This window comes from Diachasma alloeum, unplaced genomic scaffold (assembly GCF_001412515.2).
Source record: "Diachasma alloeum isolate Michigan unplaced genomic scaffold, Dall2.0 Dall_scaffold_00401, whole genome shotgun sequence".
Lineage (NCBI taxonomy): Eukaryota > Metazoa > Arthropoda > Insecta > Hymenoptera > Braconidae > Diachasma > Diachasma alloeum.
In genome coordinates this window covers 892,530-913,581 of record NW_021680540.1, presented here as the reverse complement: position 1 = coordinate 913,581, position 21,052 = coordinate 892,530, and the positions used below count along the sequence as shown (strand labels likewise).

Below are 21,052 nucleotides of genomic sequence, written 5' to 3'. Positions count from 1 at the left end.
CACGTTCGACAAATGCATTNTTCCCTTCATAAATTTAAATTTTCTTTTTCTCATCGAATTGAATGTCCAGTAAAAATTCGGCCAAGTTTTTCCAACGAATATCGATCGACAAAAATGATAGAAAATGAAAATGTGAGAAAATATCCGAATAGAGTATTTCCTAATTCACTAGAATGATACAAATATGTCATTTTTTATCTCTCATACAAATTTTTTTTTATTCTGTGAAGTTATTTTACATAGGGTTTTACATTTGACATAAAATCATTCCCAGAAATTGGATATGTTAAATCTTAGATAATTCTGAGGCTCTGCCAGCTCCAAGTACTCAGCAATTACTTTTGGAGTCATACGAATTTCTTCAGAACTCATCCTGCTTCTTGAACATCTCCCTTTAGCATACTTGAGCATGAAATAATCGTGGTGATTATTAGCTGGACGAAGAATCATGTATTCTTTTGTCTTTAAATACCAATCATCACTGATGATGAATCTACGGGGATAATTCCATTTAGTACGTGGAATTTCCAAGATCAACTGGTGTCCATTGTCAGTAACATCTTGATTCTCAAGTCTCCACAATTCCTTTCTCCTCAAACATCCTGAGGCACCAACCATGAAGCAGATCTAAAAAACAGATAACCACAAGAATTGAGAATGAATGATGATTTTTAGAACTTTTTGAACTTGAAATAATTTATGCAGCATGGAATTTGTGCAACCTATATATTTTTATGTACTTTTAACATAATTCTTGGCCTACCAGAGAAATAGCCTTAAACTAAAAAAATTATAAAAGTGGACATTGCCAAGAATAGTATATAAGATGATAATTACCTTGACTGCTAGATAATCATTGTCAGGAGCACGTTCGACAAATGCATTAAATTGTTCCCGTGTCAACAGAGACATTATCAAAATCTGTCAATAATACAATTAATGTGATGACAATAGCTCCAAGATTAACGAGCAATGGGTATTGGTACGCATACCTAACCTACAATCACGCACTTGCAAGCAAAAATAGTATACGCTGCTCGGCCGGTAACTCAGCAAATTACACTGTCGCGCGCTTCGCGCGCTCAAGTGTAATCGCTGAGTTACCGCCCTTGCAACGTAATATACTATTCTTTTACGTCTCAAAAACTTGGTAGATTACTAGTATTTTTCTCGCCTAACTTTGCTACCTCCATATTAATCGTCCACTCACGTCATTTTCCGAGTTGAGTTTGAGCAGCGGGAAGAATCAACGAAATCACGAAATTGCCACGTTATTTTCTGAGGATGAAATATGAATTATTGAGTATTCATGGATATGAAGTATTCCATACCATTCAGAGTGAAGTCCGTCCCTGCCCCTGCGTTTGTCCCTAGTTATTGTCCTGCCTGCCTCTCCCGGTTGACCCGTATGGTTGAGGGGCATTCAACACGAGGCGTGAGTTTTGAAACGTTGGAGATCCTTGCGACATTTAACCCTTGCAAGACGTGACCCTCAATTGGGTCTCTGATTTGACCCTTTCGATCTCAACTCTGCTGAATAACAAGGGTCATTATACGCGTTTCACTCATTTGACCCCTTTAATAACCCCGCTGGTGTCTCTCCTTTGATCCCTATGATTACTTTCAACTCCTGCCTTATTTAATCCTCACAGTTGTTTAACCCTCATTTTTGTAATGAAGCATGTACAAAATCTACGTGTGGAAAAATTAAACTTTCTTTATTTTTAGACGTCAGATTAGATTTTTTAAATAAATTTTATGAAGTTTGTTGTTTAACCCTCGTTGATTCATATATATGATTTTTCCCCTACTACCCATCCCAATTAAAAAAAAAAAATTAAAATTGTCATGAAAGTCTCAATTATGCCCCTCAGGCCTCTATTCATAAATTAATTTATTCCAAGTGTCTAAATTGTGATTTTAAAAAGGAACAATATATTATATTCCAACTTTTGCGGTTCACAATAAAAATTATACTGAAATAATGAGAAAAAATGGAAATCATTTAGTATCTTATACGAAGAATATGAAATCAAATTATTTCCCTCTCCGAGCGCGAGTAAAGTGTGGAATACGTAATTCTAGGAATTTTATTCCCCTACAGTCCCTCCCCGAATGGAAATTTCGGTCAGGTTTTGATCAAGTTTGGATCAGGTTAGACCTGACCACTGATCAGCCATGTTACGCCTCTGACCAATCCGGATTTGATCAGGACGAATGGATCCGAACTTGATCAAGTCAACTGTATGAAAACCGGATGACCTGTCTGTCAGTATCAATAACAATTATCAATGATAATGAATCCAAAACAAAAGATAATTCAATTCTTTCACTGTAGGCCACTTCTCTTAATGAATCTCTACTGTTATTACCTCTGAAAAAGCTTATTATTTTTTTTACCGATGCTGGGGATCGAACCGGAAACCCTATGATTGCTAATACTATGCCCTAACCACTACGCTATCGCGCTATTACTATTTAGTAAACTGTACATTGCTTACATGATTTGTATCGGGATATTCGTTGAATTTACGATTATTCCTGATCTCGCGGATGTGCGTGTGTATTCTCAGAGATAAAATATGTTCAATTAAATTTTTATTTATTTCATTAATGAATAATAATAATGATAATAACAATAACACTAATAAATAAATATAGTAGTTTTTCGCATTCGATCTGCTGGATCAGAACTTGGTCAGGTTCTTATCAGGAATCACCGGATCAGTCGAACCTTACAAAAACCTGATCAAGTTCTGACCGTGTTTTAGGTGGGCCTGAAGGAATTTCCACTCGGGTCTATCATCTTGTACGGAGACTGAACTATAACCTCAAAACTGTGAGAAATCGAAGTTATGGAAAACGGCTAATAATCTTTAAACAGTGATTTTCAGGTGGGTTGAGTTGGCTATTCCTTTTTGTCCTTTCCATTATCTTTTACTTTTTATTAATTTTTTTCTCCTATTAACGCCAATATGAATAGTATTGAATTTTTAAGTACCGAATTAGAAAAGAGGGATTTTCTAGTCACTCTTATTTACTCTCTTTTCAATCCCATAAAATCGTATAGCTCTCTTTGTTCTCCGGTTACTCATCTCTCGCGGGCTAAACATCCCCAGCGTATCGATTTGCTCGATTTCGCGCGCCCGAAGGCCCCCAGAATTTGCGGAATGCTCCAGCCCGGAGAACCCGTTCGTCCGGTTTTGCTAATTGCAAAAAGGATTTGGCGTCGAAGAGGGAGTAGACAGACAAACGTGCCTGGATTTTTAGGGGGACCTAACTACGCCCGTGTTCACGGGGCACCCGGACCCCTCGATCCCCGAGGACTTGAGTGCATTCAGTCTTGTTCCAGAGGTGCTTAATCTTTTGCTTTCGCATTACCAAATTTCCACTCTTTTATCATTATTCTTTTTTAATTCAGCAATCCAAATATATTGATAAATTAATTGTTAAAATTTCTAGCACATAATATTTATATTCATATTCCATTAATTACTGGAAAATAGTCTAAAAGTCTGCGAGACATTGAATGTAATTGCTGTAGGGGACAATCATAGGTAAAATCCAATTAATAATTTCTATGTCGTTGGTAACGGGTTTCGCGCAACCAAATCGTCCCCTGTTGCAGGACCAACCTCTGATTATGATTTAACGATTCCGTCACGCTCCACCACGCCTTCACATGCACTTGTTTTTTTTTCCTCCTTTTCAATGTTACACTGGATTTCGAGTCGAGCTGTATTTGAATCTAACGTTGAGTGGTTCATTTTTTCCCGATATATTCGTGACTCTATCGCTGGTTTCAATGACTCTATACAGTGGGACAATAAGCCCGTACAAAAATACCTCATTATATTCATGGAAAATGCTGTGTGACATGAATGAACCGGATGTGGGAGTTGAGCCAGTCTAATCGAGCGTGCAATGGCCACTCTGAATGCCCGAGTGGCTCTCCAAGTCGACTAGAGAAATATAAAAATGAGAAATATGTGTGAGTGTACTCTAAACAGCCCACAACCTTGGGAAATTTTCAGTTGAATATTGAAGAAAGGTATATGACTCAAGAGAGTGAATACATAACCGTGGTGTACACCTGCTCAGCTCTCTATTTTGGAATGAGTTTGTCCCAGACTCATTTCTCATCACCTCATTCTGCAAATCTTAAACGCCAAAATATAAAGGCCCACTAGAGCGCTCGTTCCTTTTTTACCTCTCGCCTCTCTCTCTCTTTATTTCTACTGAACTTAAAACACAGGTTCTGAAACTCAGTAGCTGGTGCTTCGCCGTCATTATTGTCCCATTAAGAGACCGTAAAACTGCTCTTCACTCTTTGGTTTGTCTCATTCTCCATTGCGGTCATTTACGATTTATGGATATAATGTACGTTGTTTCTTCTTTTCGGTGGTTTTATTGTGCTTGGTTAGCGCAGTTGTGGAATTATCTTTGCGATTTTAATGTCGTTTTGACTGATTGTTAGATTGGTCGATTGAGGATTTAACCTCTTTTTTACCCCTCTTGGAGCTTCTTTGCGCTGCAGAAATATAACCCTCGTCAACCCAGGGGAAAAAGAAAAATCAAGGAAGACTAGAGTCGAGGGGAAGAGAGAACCCCTCTAACTACTCCACTGTGCTCAGTCTCTAGAGTCTGTTGGACACAGCCAATCGATACGAGTCATTTGATGGACCGTACAGCTCGTTACAAAATTTATTTTCCCTCATTCACTACACTACAAATCACTACATTATGCGGCCAAAATAAATATTAATTAATTTCAATCAATATAACCAATAGGAAATATATATATATATATATATATATATATATATATATATATAAACTGCTGAAGGATTTCTTCTCATAATTAAACGAGTCCGTGCTCAGTCAATTCAGAACCGATAATTGGACATCAATTAGGCATCACGACATTTTTCACAGCGCGAGCAAGTCGGTTTCGATAGGCCTTTATTTGTATAACCCGCCTTAAATTTCATCGAGTATCTCTCTATTTTTTTCCCTTCCGTCCACCTCTACAGTTTTTTGCATCCATCCGTGTAGCCTTCTAACCTTGGACAATGGTGCAACGTAGAGAAAGAAGGCGTGGATTCTTTCTGACGTATTTCAGTCACGAGAACACCATTGATCACAGAAGATTGTGGAAGGGAGAGTGGAAACAAAACTTGTACGAGGAATAAAAGAAAAAGCTGTGAGGTCCAATGGAATTGTTATTGATCCCGAGACACTAGCCATTATCCAAGTAGTTGGCGGTCAAAGTTCTGTATTGATTTCTAGCGAATTGTATGTGACTTGGAATCATTTACTTCGTGAATGAGAAGAAATCTGATGCCAATTACGTCATAAAATTCGACTCTCAAACAGTGATTTCGTTACCCTCACATCTGCGAAATTTTCCTCCAGTTTTGTACGAACAGATTGACAGATTGATCAGCGCACAATTGAATGTGAAACCCTCATGATTATCCCTCGATTTCGGTCGTGTCTTTCGTGCCCCCTTTTACACTGCGGTTCACCCACCACCAATTTTTCTACTATACGATTATATGGAATCGCTTATTTCCACTTTCATAACTTGACATTAAAGGCTAACACATGAGAAAACATTGATCGCAATTGCCAAAATATTTTATTTCAAAATTGCAATGAAAACATTCAACTTTACGACATGAGAATATATAGGAGAATCATTCTTCAGCAGTTGATGATTTTTTTTCATCGCTGTGAAACGTAATTAGGGTATCCCCTTGGGAATGACTAGGATATGTGCCCACAGGCGTTCCAAAGGGTAGGGGATGCGTCAGCCGACTCATGTTGGGCATCCGTGCCGCCTTGCGCCCGTAGGATGCGACGAACAGATGCAGGACGTATAAGTCGTGTTCATCTGACGGCGCAATCCCACATTTTGTGATCGATACTATCTCTGTCACTGCGACTACATTTTGCTCTTTTATTTCATGCTTTCAGAATTGAAAGGTGGATCGGCATAAGTGATCTGGCAAGTCTCAACCACATCGATGTTACAAAAAACACCTGGAGAAATAGAATACACGATAGTTTGAAGGTTAATTTATAACGCAAATCTTGAACTACATCTCCAGTGATAGCTGATAGGGCACTGAACATTTGTTAAGTACATAGAGTACAGTGCATAGCCATATTTAACGATCAATCGTTCTACACTTCCTCGTTCTCAATATCGCATTCACGCATACATTGACGTTGATAATTAACCAACTCCTTTTCAAACCTCGTATGTAGGGGAGGGTGGGGCAAAACGGCCCCCCTTCAATTGTCAATAACTTGTGAATGACATTTTGAAAATTCCCAGTTTTAACTTCATTTTGAAGATAATTTTTCATTCTTCAAAAGAGCTCTAACTCATCCCAATCGGATTATTGAATCGGAAAATATTGACGATTGAAGGGGGGCCGTTTTGCCCCATCCTCCCCTACAAACATCTTCCAGGAAGAGTTCTCTATGAGTATCATTCGTGACTATTGGAGAGTATTTACGATCGTTTCGTTATATCGAATTTATTGCATTAATAAATTAGCTGACAGTAGATCCTAACGACTCGTGTAGCATAAGAAATTCACATACATCACCTCGTGGCCATCCGCTACTTATAAATCAGTGAGTTGACAAATGGTGGTCATAAAGTTATCTGCATTGTACCGTTATATGTCGAGGTGAGAATAACAATCTGTCAAGTTTGAATGTTTCAGGCAGATAACTCCTGAAATATCAAGGAACCCTCGTTTCCACTGATGTGACTGCATCTTTGTTATTTCAAGTTTATGCTTTGACAAGCCTTTTGACAACTTTTTTTTGCTTCCGAACGGAAGCTTTCAATCATTCAAATTAAATTTTTTTATCTTTCTGTTATATCGACCCAGTATAATGCAAAAAGTCCGAAATAGTATATTTCGTCACTAGGCCGAAAAAAACTTTTCTGGCGAATATGAGGTTTGCAGCACGAGCCGAAGGCGAGGGCAATCATATTCGCCATAAAAAAACTTTTTGTACTATTTTAGACCTCGTCTGTACACTGTTAAAAAATTGTCTGAAATTCCCGGTACACTTTTCGGAAATTTTTATCAAATTTAATTACGGCTAAAATTTCAAGGAATTTCGTCATTGAAAATTCAGAATTTCATGGAAAAATTAAAGAGAACTGTAACTTTCAGTTCCATTTTTCCTTGAAAATGAATAGAAAACCAGAAAATTCCGATAAATATATTCAGGAATTTGAATTTTGAGAATTTCCAGGACAGTGACACTGAATGTAATTTAGGAGGAAAAAAATGATGAAATTTCAAATTTCACTGAAAATTCAAATAAATTAAGGAATTCTCGTCGTTATGCTGCTTAAAATTCTGGAATTTTACAGAATCTTCAGTGAAACTTGAAATTTCATTATTTTTTCCCCCCTAAATCACATTTAGTGCCACTGTCCTGGAAATTAGTCAACTGTCCATGAAATTAATTTTTCAATGTCTCCAGAAAGTTTTAAAATCGATATATTTTTTCGAATAATGGAAGAATACCCATAAATTCAATTTCTCCCCTTGTCTTTTGATAGAATGCATCGAATAAATGCCAGAAATTGAGAATTGGAGACTAAAAAGTTTATCGGATTATTATTACGTAATTTTAACTACTGTCAAAGACGATCGACAGATTCTATTTCGTGATTCTATCGATACAAGCCCAATTTCTTTTCAATTTGAGTAAATAATTGGAAGATTGAAAATAGACCGCACTTGCATTACCTCAAGGCACATCGATGTCCAACAGGGCAATTATTTAGAAGAGAAAACAAATCAGTACAAAATGCATGAAAGGATTTTAGTGCAGCGGCTGCTGTGTTTACTCCTTTTTTAGCCCTCATACGTTCAGGCGAATCTAATACTGGATGCACGGATTAGTAGGAGCAGCAGGGAATATAAAAGGGGGTCGTGGAGGGAGAGAGGTGAAGAGAATTGTTCTGTGGAGGGGCGGTGGTGAGTATGAGTCATGGCTCGAGTCCAGCAGGACGTATAGGTGGTCGTGTCCTGTGTGATGCTATGCACGTTCCATTCTCACAAGTCCGTGTGTGTGTGGGGGGGGGGGAATATCTCTCTCTGGTCCCAGGCTGCTCAGAGCCCTTTGGTTGGGTCTGATAGAGTGAGATGGAGGACCTCAACTCAGTTTGGGTGAAAACGCACGTGCATTACCGGTTCTATAAGGATTCTGTTTGGAATGTATATTGTAAAGTGTAGTTCTGTGTGATGAATATTTTTGTCGGGTCAATACACCACAATTCGTGTTTGGAATTAGCCGTCGTTGATTTGATAATTATCTGATTGTTGGGCTGCAATACTTGAGACAATACACCCGAAAGCAAAGTCCAATTTGAATATGCAAAGAGGAAAAATTCTTCAAACCCTTTTGGGTGCAACTGTGCGTAATCAATGAAAGGGTGGTCATTAAATTAACAAGCATCCCGCATCGAGATGATCCGTTCAGTCGATTCAACCATGATCAAGCTACCCTACTTCTCGTTATTGGCTTCCCAATTGCCACGACACCCCACATGCGCATGCTCCTTGGGGTATTAAAAATGTACTCGCCGACGTTCCTCTTCTTAATACTTTTGCTATTGTAAATTGTATAAACTCAACACACCACGAGAATTGCAAATTGTTCGTTTAATCTTTCAAATTTGAATTTTATGCGGCTCCTCAACCAGTTGAAAATACATTTAATGAATCTTAATGCAATTTAATGTATACATATTAAAACATCGGTTAGTTGTCAAGTGCAATGAAGAGACTATTACTCATGAAATTTCCAAACATCAATGGTATAATCTGACCAAAATTTCTTTTTCCTTTGGCAAAAATAGTTTTCCTTAGATAATAGAAGAGAAATCATTGAAACGAGTTACCTGAAACTAAGTTCATGCCAGAAAAAAAGGTGTGAGGTAAATGCTAAATTTAGAATAAGTACAAGAAAAATTGTTAAATTTTACTGAATCTTTATTTCCTTTTGTGTTACATTTTTGCTAATTCTTTTCTCCGTGCAGAAGATCATGAAGCAACCTATCACCTACTAGTAACCAATCATCACAAAACTAAACATCAGCTGATCAAATATTACTGAACAATTCATCTAAGTATTTAGGAGACTCTCATTCGAATCAATTTCATTGAATCATCAATTATTATTCACTCATATTTACACATGGTGAAACTTCGTATTAATGTGCTGATTCTATTCTATCTGATGTTCATCACTTTGATTGGTAAAAAAAAGGAAAAAAATTATGATGGGTCTCGCATATGGCCTTGTCAGTTCTGCTGAGAGTCATCCACGCCACATACACATCAGCCCTATATCCCAGGAAGAGAGAGTGATATAGTTGGATGAATCGTGGCATAATCTTCTCGCATTTGCATATTTTAACTTGTCGGCATCGATAGAAGAGTTCAGGGGGTTGATGTCCGCCATGGTGGGGTGCTGTTCGCTTGGGGTCTGCAATGAGGGGGCGATGGGTGGCAATGGCGGTGGCTGTGTCGACAGTGTTGTACGCCTGTTGTTGCTAGTAGTCGGCGAAGAAGGAGAATAGGTCGATGAAACAACTATGAGTAGCATGAAAGCGTTTCCATTTTAATGCGTCCTGCACATGATAGCTCCCATGCTGTTGCGTTCAGAAAAAAGGGCTAAAGGTAATTTTGAATAGATACTGCATACGTGGAGTTTGAGACAGCTTTGAAACGTATTTTCTTTTTCATTAATGAACATTTTTCATCAATCACTCGTTAACTGTTACGAAAATGAGGTGTAGGATAAAACGGAAATTGAAGTGCTAATACTGTGGATAATGGAGTCACAGTGATTCGATTACAGTCCCAATTTCCAGGCACCTTGTGAGGCCCTGGGAAACAACCCGGAATATTGGAATCTACATGGGGCTACAGCCCTAATAGACGAGACCGTGTACTCTTGATGGCCTTCACTAAAAGATCGCTTGTCGCCATCTCGATTCGTCGCTCTCATTCAGGGTGACACGCGCCCAGGTTTTATCTTTTCTTGCCATATGCCGTGTGTGCGTTGCGTCCAACCGGGCTTTTGCCTCAGGGGTGGTGAGCCACGTGCATTTAGCCCCTGTTATTTTTTCTAGATTGAAATACCCCCTACTCTCCGGGGTATATCCTGAACAATATCCCCTTTCGTCCATCCATACCAGGAGCCATTTCCAAATGATGCTGTGAACGCAAAGACACGAGACAAGGATTAACGCTTTCTTCATTCTAATACTAATTTTTTCTTTGAGTAACGGCACTGATGAAAAATAATCAAGAATAATTAACTTCAGATCGGGGTAGTCGATTCTTTTTCCCATCCTTCATATGTCTACTGAATATGGCCTTTTCCCGCTGGCAGCTCGACACGATCACGACAGCTGCGCACAGGGACACGCGCCTTCTTTTTCACTCAAGATCCCAAAGACACGAGGATCGATTACATATACACATTTAATCCAAGTTTATACATCTCAAGGCGCACATATAAGAGCAAATGGTTTTACCTTTTGCGCTTGAAGAACAGCTGTCGTCGAATGAGGGCAGATCTCGAATCATTTCCATACATCATGTCACTCCCATGCAGACTTCATTTACCAGAGTGATAAATATTGTGCATTTCATGCTGCATCGCTGCTGACGACGAAGAATTGGCGAAGCAATACAGCTGAATATTTTTTATTCACCACAGTGAATCGATAAATCGTCAATTTCTCGACCCCTTGAAAATTGTACTTGGGACTTGGGACCCTCGTTGCCATGGGGAATCATATTTTCACAAGCGAGAAAAAACGCTTCCGGAATAAAAGCATAGGCCACACAGGCGCTAATATTCAATTTGTCGCTCCCTTTGAAGCCCGAAGTTTCCAGGCTCAAGTATAACGCCACCCTATTCCACTAACACAACTGTATATCGGTATCACAAAACCGTACCACCATTACTTCAGGCGGAGCGGAGGATAAAGTGAGAGTAAAAAACAAGGTACACCAGGCCTTCCAAGGTGTCTAGTCATCTGCTAGTATTCGTGTTTCTTTTGTGGAACAGAGAGGATATTAATTGGAGTAGGTAGGGTATGATACACATGGCCGTAAGCGTGATACTGCAGTAAAAAAGTGGACCTATGGAAAAAATATGGGTGTTTTCAAACAAAAAAACGTGTTGTAAAACAAAGTACTAATTAGGCACAGTTATTTGAATCTTCACTTTGTTCGGGGCTTCATCGAATGTTTGGATTCGAATCATCAATCAAATTCAATGCAGATTTTTACATTGAATGTTTTCTAGTGTTATAAACCTGCCGGATTCCGAAGACTCTTCGAGCTGTAGAGAAAATAAAGGATGTTCTTACGTCTAGAATGATTTTATCAAATTATTATTAACTTCACGTAATATTATATATCAAAATAATTAAAGTCACTCGTGAATGTAACCTCTAATGATTAGAAATTTTCTCAGGACCAAATTTTACAGGTGCAAACTATATTCCGTTTTCAACATTCTTCCTTGCTGGACTTTGACATCCCCAGTTTTTTAAATATACGCACGTCATAAAGGCGCCGCGTCGCTAAGGTAATTAATATATCTATATTTATTGCAATCCGATCCAAACAAAGGCCTTTGATTGTAGATTACGCCTAAAGAAATATTCTGCTCATCGTAGAGAAGTACAAATACCTGCTTGATCGAGCATGTGACAGTTTATGATAGGGCTGCGCACGAGACCGGGACTAGTCTCGGTCTCGTCTCATCTCGTTTTTTCGAGACAAGACCGAGACGATACCGCCGCGGAACCAAGAGTCTCGCCGAGACTTTCGAGCTGAGTCGCGGTTTTTTTTTACCTTTCCGACCCGAAGGGAGGAAGTTATTATAAAGACCCCGCAAATTAAATATGGAGTTTCCATGATTTGTCCACGTTTCTTGATGTTTCTAATCATCTTGAAAATTTTTTTTAGACCCTTCGTCTATGCATTTGAGTATGTTTGTGTGTACGTATGTGGTCAAAATTTTGTCCAACGATGTTTCCCAAACGAATAAAGCGATTCAATTTTTTTGAAATCGATGAGTCTTTATGTAACTAAGAACTAATTTGTTTATGAAAACGCGATCGCTTCAGCAATTCTTCAGTTATTCGCGTAGAACTTGTGAAAAAATGCCAGAAAAAGATGACTGTGTGTTTTTACTGTAAGGGCAATAAGATGATGAATGTTAGAAATCATTTCTCATCTTGTGCTGACAAACGTTGAAGAAAAAAAGTTGTCTCTTGAAAAACCATGTCTCTTCTTGTGAAAACAGAACAACATCACAACGAGACGAAACCGAGACGAGACATACAGTTTTGATAGCGGAACGAGATCGAGACCGAGACCAATATGATACAAAACGAGACGAGACGATACCATGTTAGCCAGTAGCGAGACCATACCGAGACGATATTGAAATTTTCAATTTTTTTCGAGACCAAGCCGAGACTTCTCAAAATCTCGTCTCGTTTCGTGCTCAGCCCTAGTTTATGATTAGTAATTATAATCTTCTAATGGCTCTTGACATCAATCATTCTTCAATCCAAACACTGCTTTCTGTATTTAGTTTCAATATTCCTAATAGCACGATCGTTGCAGTGACCCCTGATTTATCGAACAAAATGATTCTAATTATTTCATATTTCTAATCTGGCGTCGGTATTCTACTCCCAGCGAAAGGAATTGGTCAATGAGGTTCTAAATCAATTTGTGCAACGCGTCGATGTAATGATTAAGCGTCAGTAATTACATATACCGCATATGTCAGAGCTTCAAAGGTACTCAAAATCAGCAACGTGTGGTATATTAGCAATATACACGAATCCTCGACCAAATCACGATTCCCTTCAGTGGGGTTGGTGTCGGTTATTGCGATTAGAGGAAGAGAGGGGTACACTTTATGGAGTGTAACGAGTCAGGAGCGAAGAACTGGAGACAGTCGAATTGAGAAAGGCGAAGTGGGGATTGAGTGCGGCTTTATGGGACAGGGGTGATGAGCACACGGGCATGAACCCAGAGACTCGACGATCTTATCTAAACTTACGGCTTCCTGCAAAGTCCATCGTGAAGGGGTCATATTATACGCACTCGTCAAGTAAGACATGAAGTGTGCCAAGAAATTTCTTTGGTGTTAAATGAGATGGGCTCGACGGGATGCGCCTGTGCACTGAATAATTACCCTCTACGTCACTTTGATTTTCATATCTACAAATTTGAACACTAGCAGCATTGTTTTTTTCTTTCTCTTTCTTGAAACGCGCGTGTATAGTGAATAATCCAAGGAGCACGCTACATTGGGTTCTCGCTCTAAAACCCAATGACGCCTGACAATGGCTTCCATACTCGTTATACCGGTTTTATTACCTCGTGAGAACTCATTTTTCCACCGCGTTTTTCACGTACTCCCAATCTCCCGGCCCATCGCTCTCCTCCCTGGAATACTGAAAAGGAAGAAAAGGATTTCAATGGAATAAACGGAAAATTTAGCTGCTTTCAGTGGAGACCGAATGAATGTTATATAGGTGACCCTGAATTACTTTGAATTCCAGATTTTATATCAAGAGTTTAGAATGAAAATAAAATATATAATAAACTACTGCGTGGATGATGGATTGAGAATTCTAGGGTGATTGCAAATGAGGTATGAAAAAATGAGAGGAATGAATCGGGATAAAACGTAAAAAAAAGTACTGGTGATAGCTGGAGAGGTGAAGGAATAAGGGCGTATATAGAGGGTAGGTAGACGTATCGACCGCCGTAGGATGCTATTGTGGAAAGGGTGGGGCCTGGTTCGCAAGGGATGCACAGTAGGTACTTGCCGGGGTGAGACGAGAGGGAGGACGAGTCAGCACCAGCACACAAACCTTCGGGAATGGGTGGAAGACGGGCGAAGAGGAGAGAACCCTCCAGAGTTCCAGACTACTTTGGCACGACACAGAGGAGGGATCGCGGAAGTGAGATAGGAATGAAACGTCACGCATCCCTTTTTTCTCAACTTATCCTGTCCTTTTTTCCGCAAAAAATCATTATTCGATGGTGAAAGATGAAAATTGAATATTATTGAAAAGAGGAAAAAAAAGGACGAAGTGAAGAGGTTATCAATAGAAATGTACTGGGAGATTAGAGCCCTTTTCAATACTTTGCAGAACAGTAACATAGATCCCTTGATTTATGCGTTCATGCGAATTTTTGTCGCATCAGCGGTTTTCGCCGACTGAACGTCAAAGTACTCGGTGAAGAACGCTGGAGTCTCGATGATAGAGATTTGAGAGAAGCACTTGGATCTTCATCATTCATCCGTTTCACTCGGTGCGGAATAATAATTCAAGGGTCGAAAGACAAATGCACCTCTCTCGCATTCTCCCCCTTCTTGCATTATCTGTCGTATAATTTCCCAGACACGTACCTCTTCACTCTTTCACATACTTGATAGTAATTAGGTGACACGTATTGGAATTACAGCTTGAAATGGAAGAAACAATTTGCCGTTGGTTACCACAGAGAATCGTTGCAAAAACTGTTGGTGTGTAAAGTCGCCACGCAAGTTACTTGGCTCCGAGTTTTGAGTAACAGGTGCTGGAGTCCAAGAGAAGGCAGTAATTGCGCGTGAAGCTGGTTACCAGTGGAGTGGCGATGGCCAAAAGGAATGGCAGCCGACTTATCGAGCGTCAGGTGTGCCATCATAGCACACGCAAGGATACATTTTTTACACTTTTCTTTTTTTTTTTTTGGTTGTTTCATTGCGATCTTTTGTTGGTAGTTTTGTAGTATGTGGTCCACTCACCGAGGCAAAAACGTTTATCCGTCGACCTCTCCGAATTCAAATGGAGCCAGGAGAGAGACCACGCCCTTGGTGCGTGGGGTGCGAACTTCCGGTGCAAAAATTACGAGCAGCCAATGTGTTGCCGCAGTCCCGAGCTCGAATCTCCCGAGATTCTGAGTTGTAAAGGAGAGAATAATTTTTAAAAACGGCGTGCAGCAATGAAAATTTATTTCCGCCAAAAGCTTAATTATCTTACCTTATGTTAATATAATTAAAAGTTGAATTGAAAACTATAATTGTACATTTTTTATGACTAGTTATGAAACCAGAATAACGAAGTTTTATTAGAGCAAAGAGTTGTGTAAATGCGTTAAAAGGCATGTAATTATCAAATTTTCAGGATCTTAGGAATATGCTTAAATTGCTATATGGGAGATTGATCAAATAAGAGGATTAATAAATATATGATTCATAAGTCTTTCAATTATTACAATGAATGCAGCTATAGAGTTGACGTCATTGCAAACCTGGTATTTTGTTGTCAAAGTTCATTATAACCATTGATGTATTACACGATGGGAGTTAAAGTTTTTCAGTGTTATTCCTATCTCCGGTAGTTGGATAATCATCATTTTTCTTCTTCTTTCTATTTAGCTCATCAACAATCGACTGATTTGATTTTCCCTTAGTCTCAGGCAAGAGAAGAAAAGTAAAAATGCCCGTACAAGCACAGAATGCTGCTAACATGTAGAATGATGTGTGGGTTCCATAATTAGAGGATATTAGTGGGAAAAATTTTACAGTTATAAAGCTAGCGGTCCAAAGAAACATCATCGACATTGAGGTCCCCAAACCAGCAATATCGGGGCTGAAAATCTCTGCTGCAACGATATATGCAGCTGGTCCAAGTCCCATTGAATAGGATACTGCGTATGCTGATAATACAATAAGTGGAAGCCAGGCAAATGAAGAGACGTCGACGTTCTGATCCATCAGTAGAAAGAATGTTCCAAAAAAGATATGACCAATCATCATCCCTATGCATGAAATTATGATAATGAATCTTCTCCCAGTAAGATTGATTGTCATTGTTGATAACCATGAGCCACCAATTTGGATTACTGTCAGAACTACGGCAGCAATATTCGGAGCCAATGAGCTATTCGCGAATTCGAATATCAATGGAGTATATGTCACCTTAAAAGATAAAATTGATAGATGCACAATATCCAGTATCTTGATAGGGAATATGATAAAAAATAGGATAACTTGAAGATATCTTACCACAATTGTATAACCCGATGTATGTTGTCCAATGAAGAGACCGGAAGCGATGATGAAGCCCCTGATTGTTGCACGATCTCTGAATAAGTCCTTGATTTTTACCAATTTGTCAGGTTCAACCATCTTGTCGAGGCTCTCTTGGAGTTCGGATAATTCTCGATCGACGGCCACAGTGTCGTTATTTGTCAGCCACATTAACGATCTGGAAATGGGCGTTAAAAGTGAGTTCACTACTATATTAAATATAAGCATACTCCAGAGTATGTAATATTACTTGGTAGCCTCTGGGACTCTGGCCTTCCTTATAAGATAAACCGGTGTCTCAGGCATAAATAAAAATGTTATGAAGAATATCACAGGCAGAATTATTCCGACTATTGCAAATTGATGGTAAGTCAAGGTGGCACCAAAAATTAAAGCGATGAGAACTCCTATATTTATACTGAACGCGTACAGGCTGCCCAGTGGTCCTCCCATCGATTGATCCGCAATTTCAGTAACATAAAGTGACACTGCTGCACCCATTAGTGCGAGAGACACTCCACTCAGTATCCGAGCAATGAAAAGTTGCCAAAAATTTTGGGCAAAAAAAATGATCAACCAATTCATAGTAAGTGGAAATGCTATGGCAGATGCGGTCTTTTTTCTACCAAAACGCTCCAAGGTCCAAGCTGCAATCGGTAAGATTATGAGTGGCATGAGGACTGAAATTGAAGACAGCCAAGAAATCTCATCATCTGTCATTGGTTTTGTACCCACTGGAGTATCTTTCTTCAAAAGAGGTGGGATAATTGGTGACGCCCATCCCAAGGCCATTGCAGTAGATATAGTGGCTAAATTGGCTTCGTTATGAAAAGGAGTATGAACAGTTATGATTTCGCAACCGATTGCAACGATAGAGTTTTGAAATTAATTGAAAACTTACCGACAATGGCTGCTAAAAATTGACGCCTATTGCTCTTTTTTAACAAGTTTATTTGGAATTTCCTCATGTTCCTGATTTTTCTATTTTATCAATTATGTCAATTGTATCCTGCTTCCTCTAGGAGAACTGGCACCGATTGATGCCTCCTGAAATCTCTGTAGGAGGTGCTACGAGGAGATTCAGCGTCTAACTGTTATCGAATTGCTGCATAATACTTCATATTCCATTATCATTGATTTTTTTTTTCAATTCTATTGATAATTCTCAATGCATTTCCTATTGAGATCCTTGAAGACCTGATATTTTATCAACAAATACAACAACTCATGCTGTTCTAGTGTTTTTTTATTACCCTCACTATAACATGGAAGCAGTGGTACAATTTGATTGTGAGACAATATGCAATTTGGAAAATCGAAAAGCAAAAATGTGGTGTTCGGTGAAGGATAGTAAGGTTTTGTAACGTAAAACACTCGTAATTAACGTATATATCGAATTGAATTTATTCACCGCGAAAGTAACTTCGGTTTACACCACACGGAGAGAAATGTACGAGAAAAATTACCGTGCCCGCACAGTAAAGTTGGTTCAGATGGTCTTTCCAGGCCAAATGTACCGCAAAGAGTAGGAAAAAGTACTGTTGCACGAGTCATTTTTCGGATAAATGTGGGGAAAAATTCTTGTGCAGCACGGTAAAATCGAAGCGACAGTGAATTTTTACGAGAAATACGAGAAAAATTATGACACTGACTGGCAAATTTTTCCGGTGCTCTACCAGAATCCTAGGACCCGATCGCGCATTCGTAAGATTTCGGTACTCTTCGTCCCCCCTCCGCAACCACGAACATCGACTCAACGTGACCAGATGATTTATTCCGTCGCCTCCTCTAGCCTCCTCTCTCACATATCTCCTTACTGAAACCCCAGGTTAATGTTTTTCATAATATCAATTCAGTGAAATATTAATTAGTGTTGTGATAAAACGGTTAAGAAATAAAATAAGTGCCCTTTATTTTCGCTTCATGAGGTGTATAACGCTGTAGATATACATTGGCCTGTCAAACGTTCCACATACGTTTGCCGCGCATTCCGCTTTTAATATGGGAGAGAGGATATGGAGGAGAGGTTAAAATAAAATTAATAGGATGATATGCTGAATGACAATGTTTACTCATTTTTAACTATTGAATGAAATTTATCATGTAATAGAAAACAGTCAGGGATCAAGCTTTTATTGTGCGTTACCGGAATTTTTACTATGCAGCACCGGAATTTTTCTGGTGCTAGACAATTGAACTCACTTTACCAGACGGCACGGTAATTTTTGCCTGAATTTCGCCTGAAAAATTCTGGAATTTTTTTCTCCGTGCATGAGAGCTAGCTCTGTGAAGTTGGCACCCCACCTTGATGAATTGAAACGAAAATTTGATATTTGGTAGATTTTGATCGCCACATGATAGTAGTAGCATTTTTTTTGTTTGTAGTTGAAAAATTAGCGCCCCATACATTTTCAAAAAACAGTTAGGAACTATTTCATAGTTACAGCTAAAAGGACATCGGATTCTTATCTGCAATCGTTTGTAGTTAATTTTAGTTTTGAAATTTTTCCTATCCGACTTCAAATAAACGCCTCATTCATTTTCGAAAGACAGTTAGGAACTATTTTGCAGTTGCAGCTCAATTGGCATCGGATTTTGATTTGCAATCGTTTGTAGTTCATTGTAGTTTTGAAATTTTTCGAATCCGACTTCAAATAGACGCCTCATTCATTTTTGAAAGACAGGAACTATTTTGCAGTTGCAGCTCACTTGGCATCGGATTTTGATCTGCAATCGTTTGTAGTTGTTTGTAGTGCTTGCAGATTGTCAGTCCAATGAAAAAAATTGACGGTATGGTTTTTATGAAATGGTTCCGAAAAATTATTTTTCATAAAGAACCTGAAAAAGATCAGATATGTAGGAGGATTTGGTTGTAGTTGTTTTGAATGGTGGGAAAAATTAGGAAGAATGAAAGATTCTTATCTGTAATCGTTTGTAGTTTATTTTATTCCCGAAATTTTTTCAATCCGAATTCAAATAAGTGTTCTATTCATTTTCATAGTCCAAGTGGGGACTGAATGATAGCTATAGCCAAACTGACGACGGATTCCTGCCTACAATCGTTTGTAGTTGTTTGTAGTACTCATAGATTTCCAATCCAATGGAAAAGAAGGACGTGAGGAAGATCAGATACATAGGAGGATTCGTTTTTAGTTGTTTGTAGTAGGAAGAAAAATTGAAAATGAAATAGATTCTCATATGCAATCATTTTCAGTTAATTGTAATTCAAGTAAGCCTTCAATCCATTTTCGAGAAAGAGTTAGGAACTATTTTATAGCCGGACCTTAAGTGATATGGGATTTACATCTGCAATCGTTTGTAGTTGATTGTAGTNCGTGATCAGATACATAGGAGGATTCGTTTTTAGTTGTTTGTAGTAGTAAGAAAAATTGAAAATGAAATAGATTCTCATATGCAATCATTTGCAGTTAATTGTAATTCAAGTAAGCCTTCAATCCATTTTCGAGAAAGAGTTAGGAACTATTTTATAGCCGGACCTTAAGTGATATGGGATTTACATCTGCAATCGTTTGTAGTTGATTGTAGTTTTGAAATTTTTCCAATCCGAATTCAAATAAATGTTCTATCGGTTTTTGGAGCACAACTGGGGACTGAGTGATAGCTATAGCCAAAATGACGACGGATTCCTGACTACAATTGTGTTTAGTTGTTTGTAGTATCAGCAAATTTTGAGTACCAATGGAATGGTTTCTACGAAATGGCATCGAGGAATTATTTTTCAATAAGGACCTGAAAGAGATCAGATACCTAGAAGAATTAGTTTGTAGTTGTTTATAGTGGCGATTAAAATTAGGAAGGAAGGAAAATTTCAATCTGCAATCGTTCGTAGTTGAATGTAGTTATGGAATTCTTTTAATTCAAATTCAAATATACGTTCAATCGAATCTTGAATAACACTCAGGAACTATTTCACTGTTAAAATTACATTGGGTTAATGATTGCATATGAGAATCTATTTCATTTTCAATTTTTCTTACTACTACAAACAACTAAAAACAAATCCTCCTATATATCTGATCTTCCTCACGTCCTTCTTTTCCATTGGATTGGAAATCTATGAGTACTACAAACAACTACAAACGATTGTAGGCAGGAATCCGTCGTCAGTTTGGCTATAGCTATCACTCAGTCCCCACTTGGACTATGAAAATAAATAGAACACTTATTTGAATTCGGATTGGAAAAATTTGAAAACTACAATCAACTACAAACGATTGCAGATGTAAAACCCATATCACTTAAGCTTCGGCTATAAAATAGTTCCTAACTGTTTTTCGAAAATGGATTGAAGGCTTACTTGAATTCGAATTGACGAAATTTCGAAACTACAATTAACTGCAAATGATTGCATATGAGAATCTATTTCATTTTCAATTTTTCTTACTACTACAAACAACTAAAAACGAATCCTCCTGTGTATCTGATCTTCCTCACGTCCTTCTTTGACATTGGATTGGAAATCTATGAGTACTACAAACAACTACAAACGATTGTAGACAGGAATCCGTCGTCATTTTAGCTATATCTATCACTCAGTCCACACTTGGGCTTAAAAAATCGATAGAACATTTATTTGAATTCGGATTGAAAAAAATTCAAAACTACAATTAACTACAAACGATTGCAGATGGGAATCCCATGTCAATTAAGCTGCAACTATAAAATAGTTCCCAACTGTTTTCTGAAAATGGATTGAAGGCTTACTTGAATTCGGATTCACGAAATTTCGAAACTACAATTAACTGCAAATGATTGCATGTAAGAATCTTTTTCATTTCCAATTTTTCATACTACTACAAACAACTAAAAACGAATCCTCCTATGTATCTGATCTTCTTCACGTCCTTCTTTTCCATTG

General features: G+C 38.4%; 3 protein-coding genes across 3 annotated transcripts in view; 1 reads left to right on the top strand and 2 right to left on the bottom strand.

The window, feature by feature from the left end:
* The window catches only part of LOC107042013, a 131,241-nt gene that overhangs the window by 14,743 nt on the left and 95,446 nt on the right, over positions 1 to 21,052 (top strand). The gene's annotated exons all lie outside the window — the stretch shown is intronic.
* Positions 241 to 977, bottom strand: LOC107042012. The gene is made up of 2 exons (XM_015262867.1): positions 838 to 977; positions 241 to 627 (listed from the first exon to the last, which is right to left on the bottom strand). The coding sequence occupies exons 1-2, from the start codon at positions 910 to 912 to the stop codon at positions 265 to 267; spliced, it is 438 nt and encodes a 145-aa protein (XP_015118353.1). The 5' UTR covers positions 913 to 977; the 3' UTR covers positions 241 to 264.
* Positions 15,077 to 17,251, bottom strand: LOC107042011 (facilitated trehalose transporter Tret1). Its single transcript, XM_015262866.2, has 4 exons — positions 17,075 to 17,251; positions 16,424 to 16,991; positions 16,150 to 16,351; positions 15,077 to 16,062 (listed from the first exon to the last, which is right to left on the bottom strand). Exons 1-4 carry the CDS (start codon positions 17,139 to 17,141, stop codon positions 15,448 to 15,450), a joined length of 1,452 nt encoding a protein of 483 aa, XP_015118352.1. The 5' UTR covers positions 17,142 to 17,251; the 3' UTR covers positions 15,077 to 15,447.

Bases quoted from the DNA above. Each gene is read 5' to 3' on its own strand.
- LOC107042012 (XM_015262867.1), bottom strand. From the start codon at position 912: ATGTCTCTGTTGACACGGGAACAATTTAATGCATTTGTCGAACGTGCT. The intron at 628-837 runs GTAATTATCATC...TCTGTTTTTTAG, and splicing joins ATGATTATCTAGCAGTCAAG to ATCTGCTTCATGGTTGGTGC.
- LOC107042011 (XM_015262866.2), bottom strand. From the start codon at position 17,141: ATGAGGAAATTCCAAATAAACTTGTTAAAAAAGAGCAATAGGCGTCAA. The intron at 16,352-16,423 runs GTAATATTACAT...GCCCATTTCCAG, and splicing joins AGAGTCCCAGAGGCTACCAA to ATCGTTAATGTGGCTGACAA. The intron at 16,063-16,149 runs GTAAGATATCTT...TTATCTTTTAAG, and splicing joins CATCGGGTTATACAATTGTG to GTGACATATACTCCATTGAT.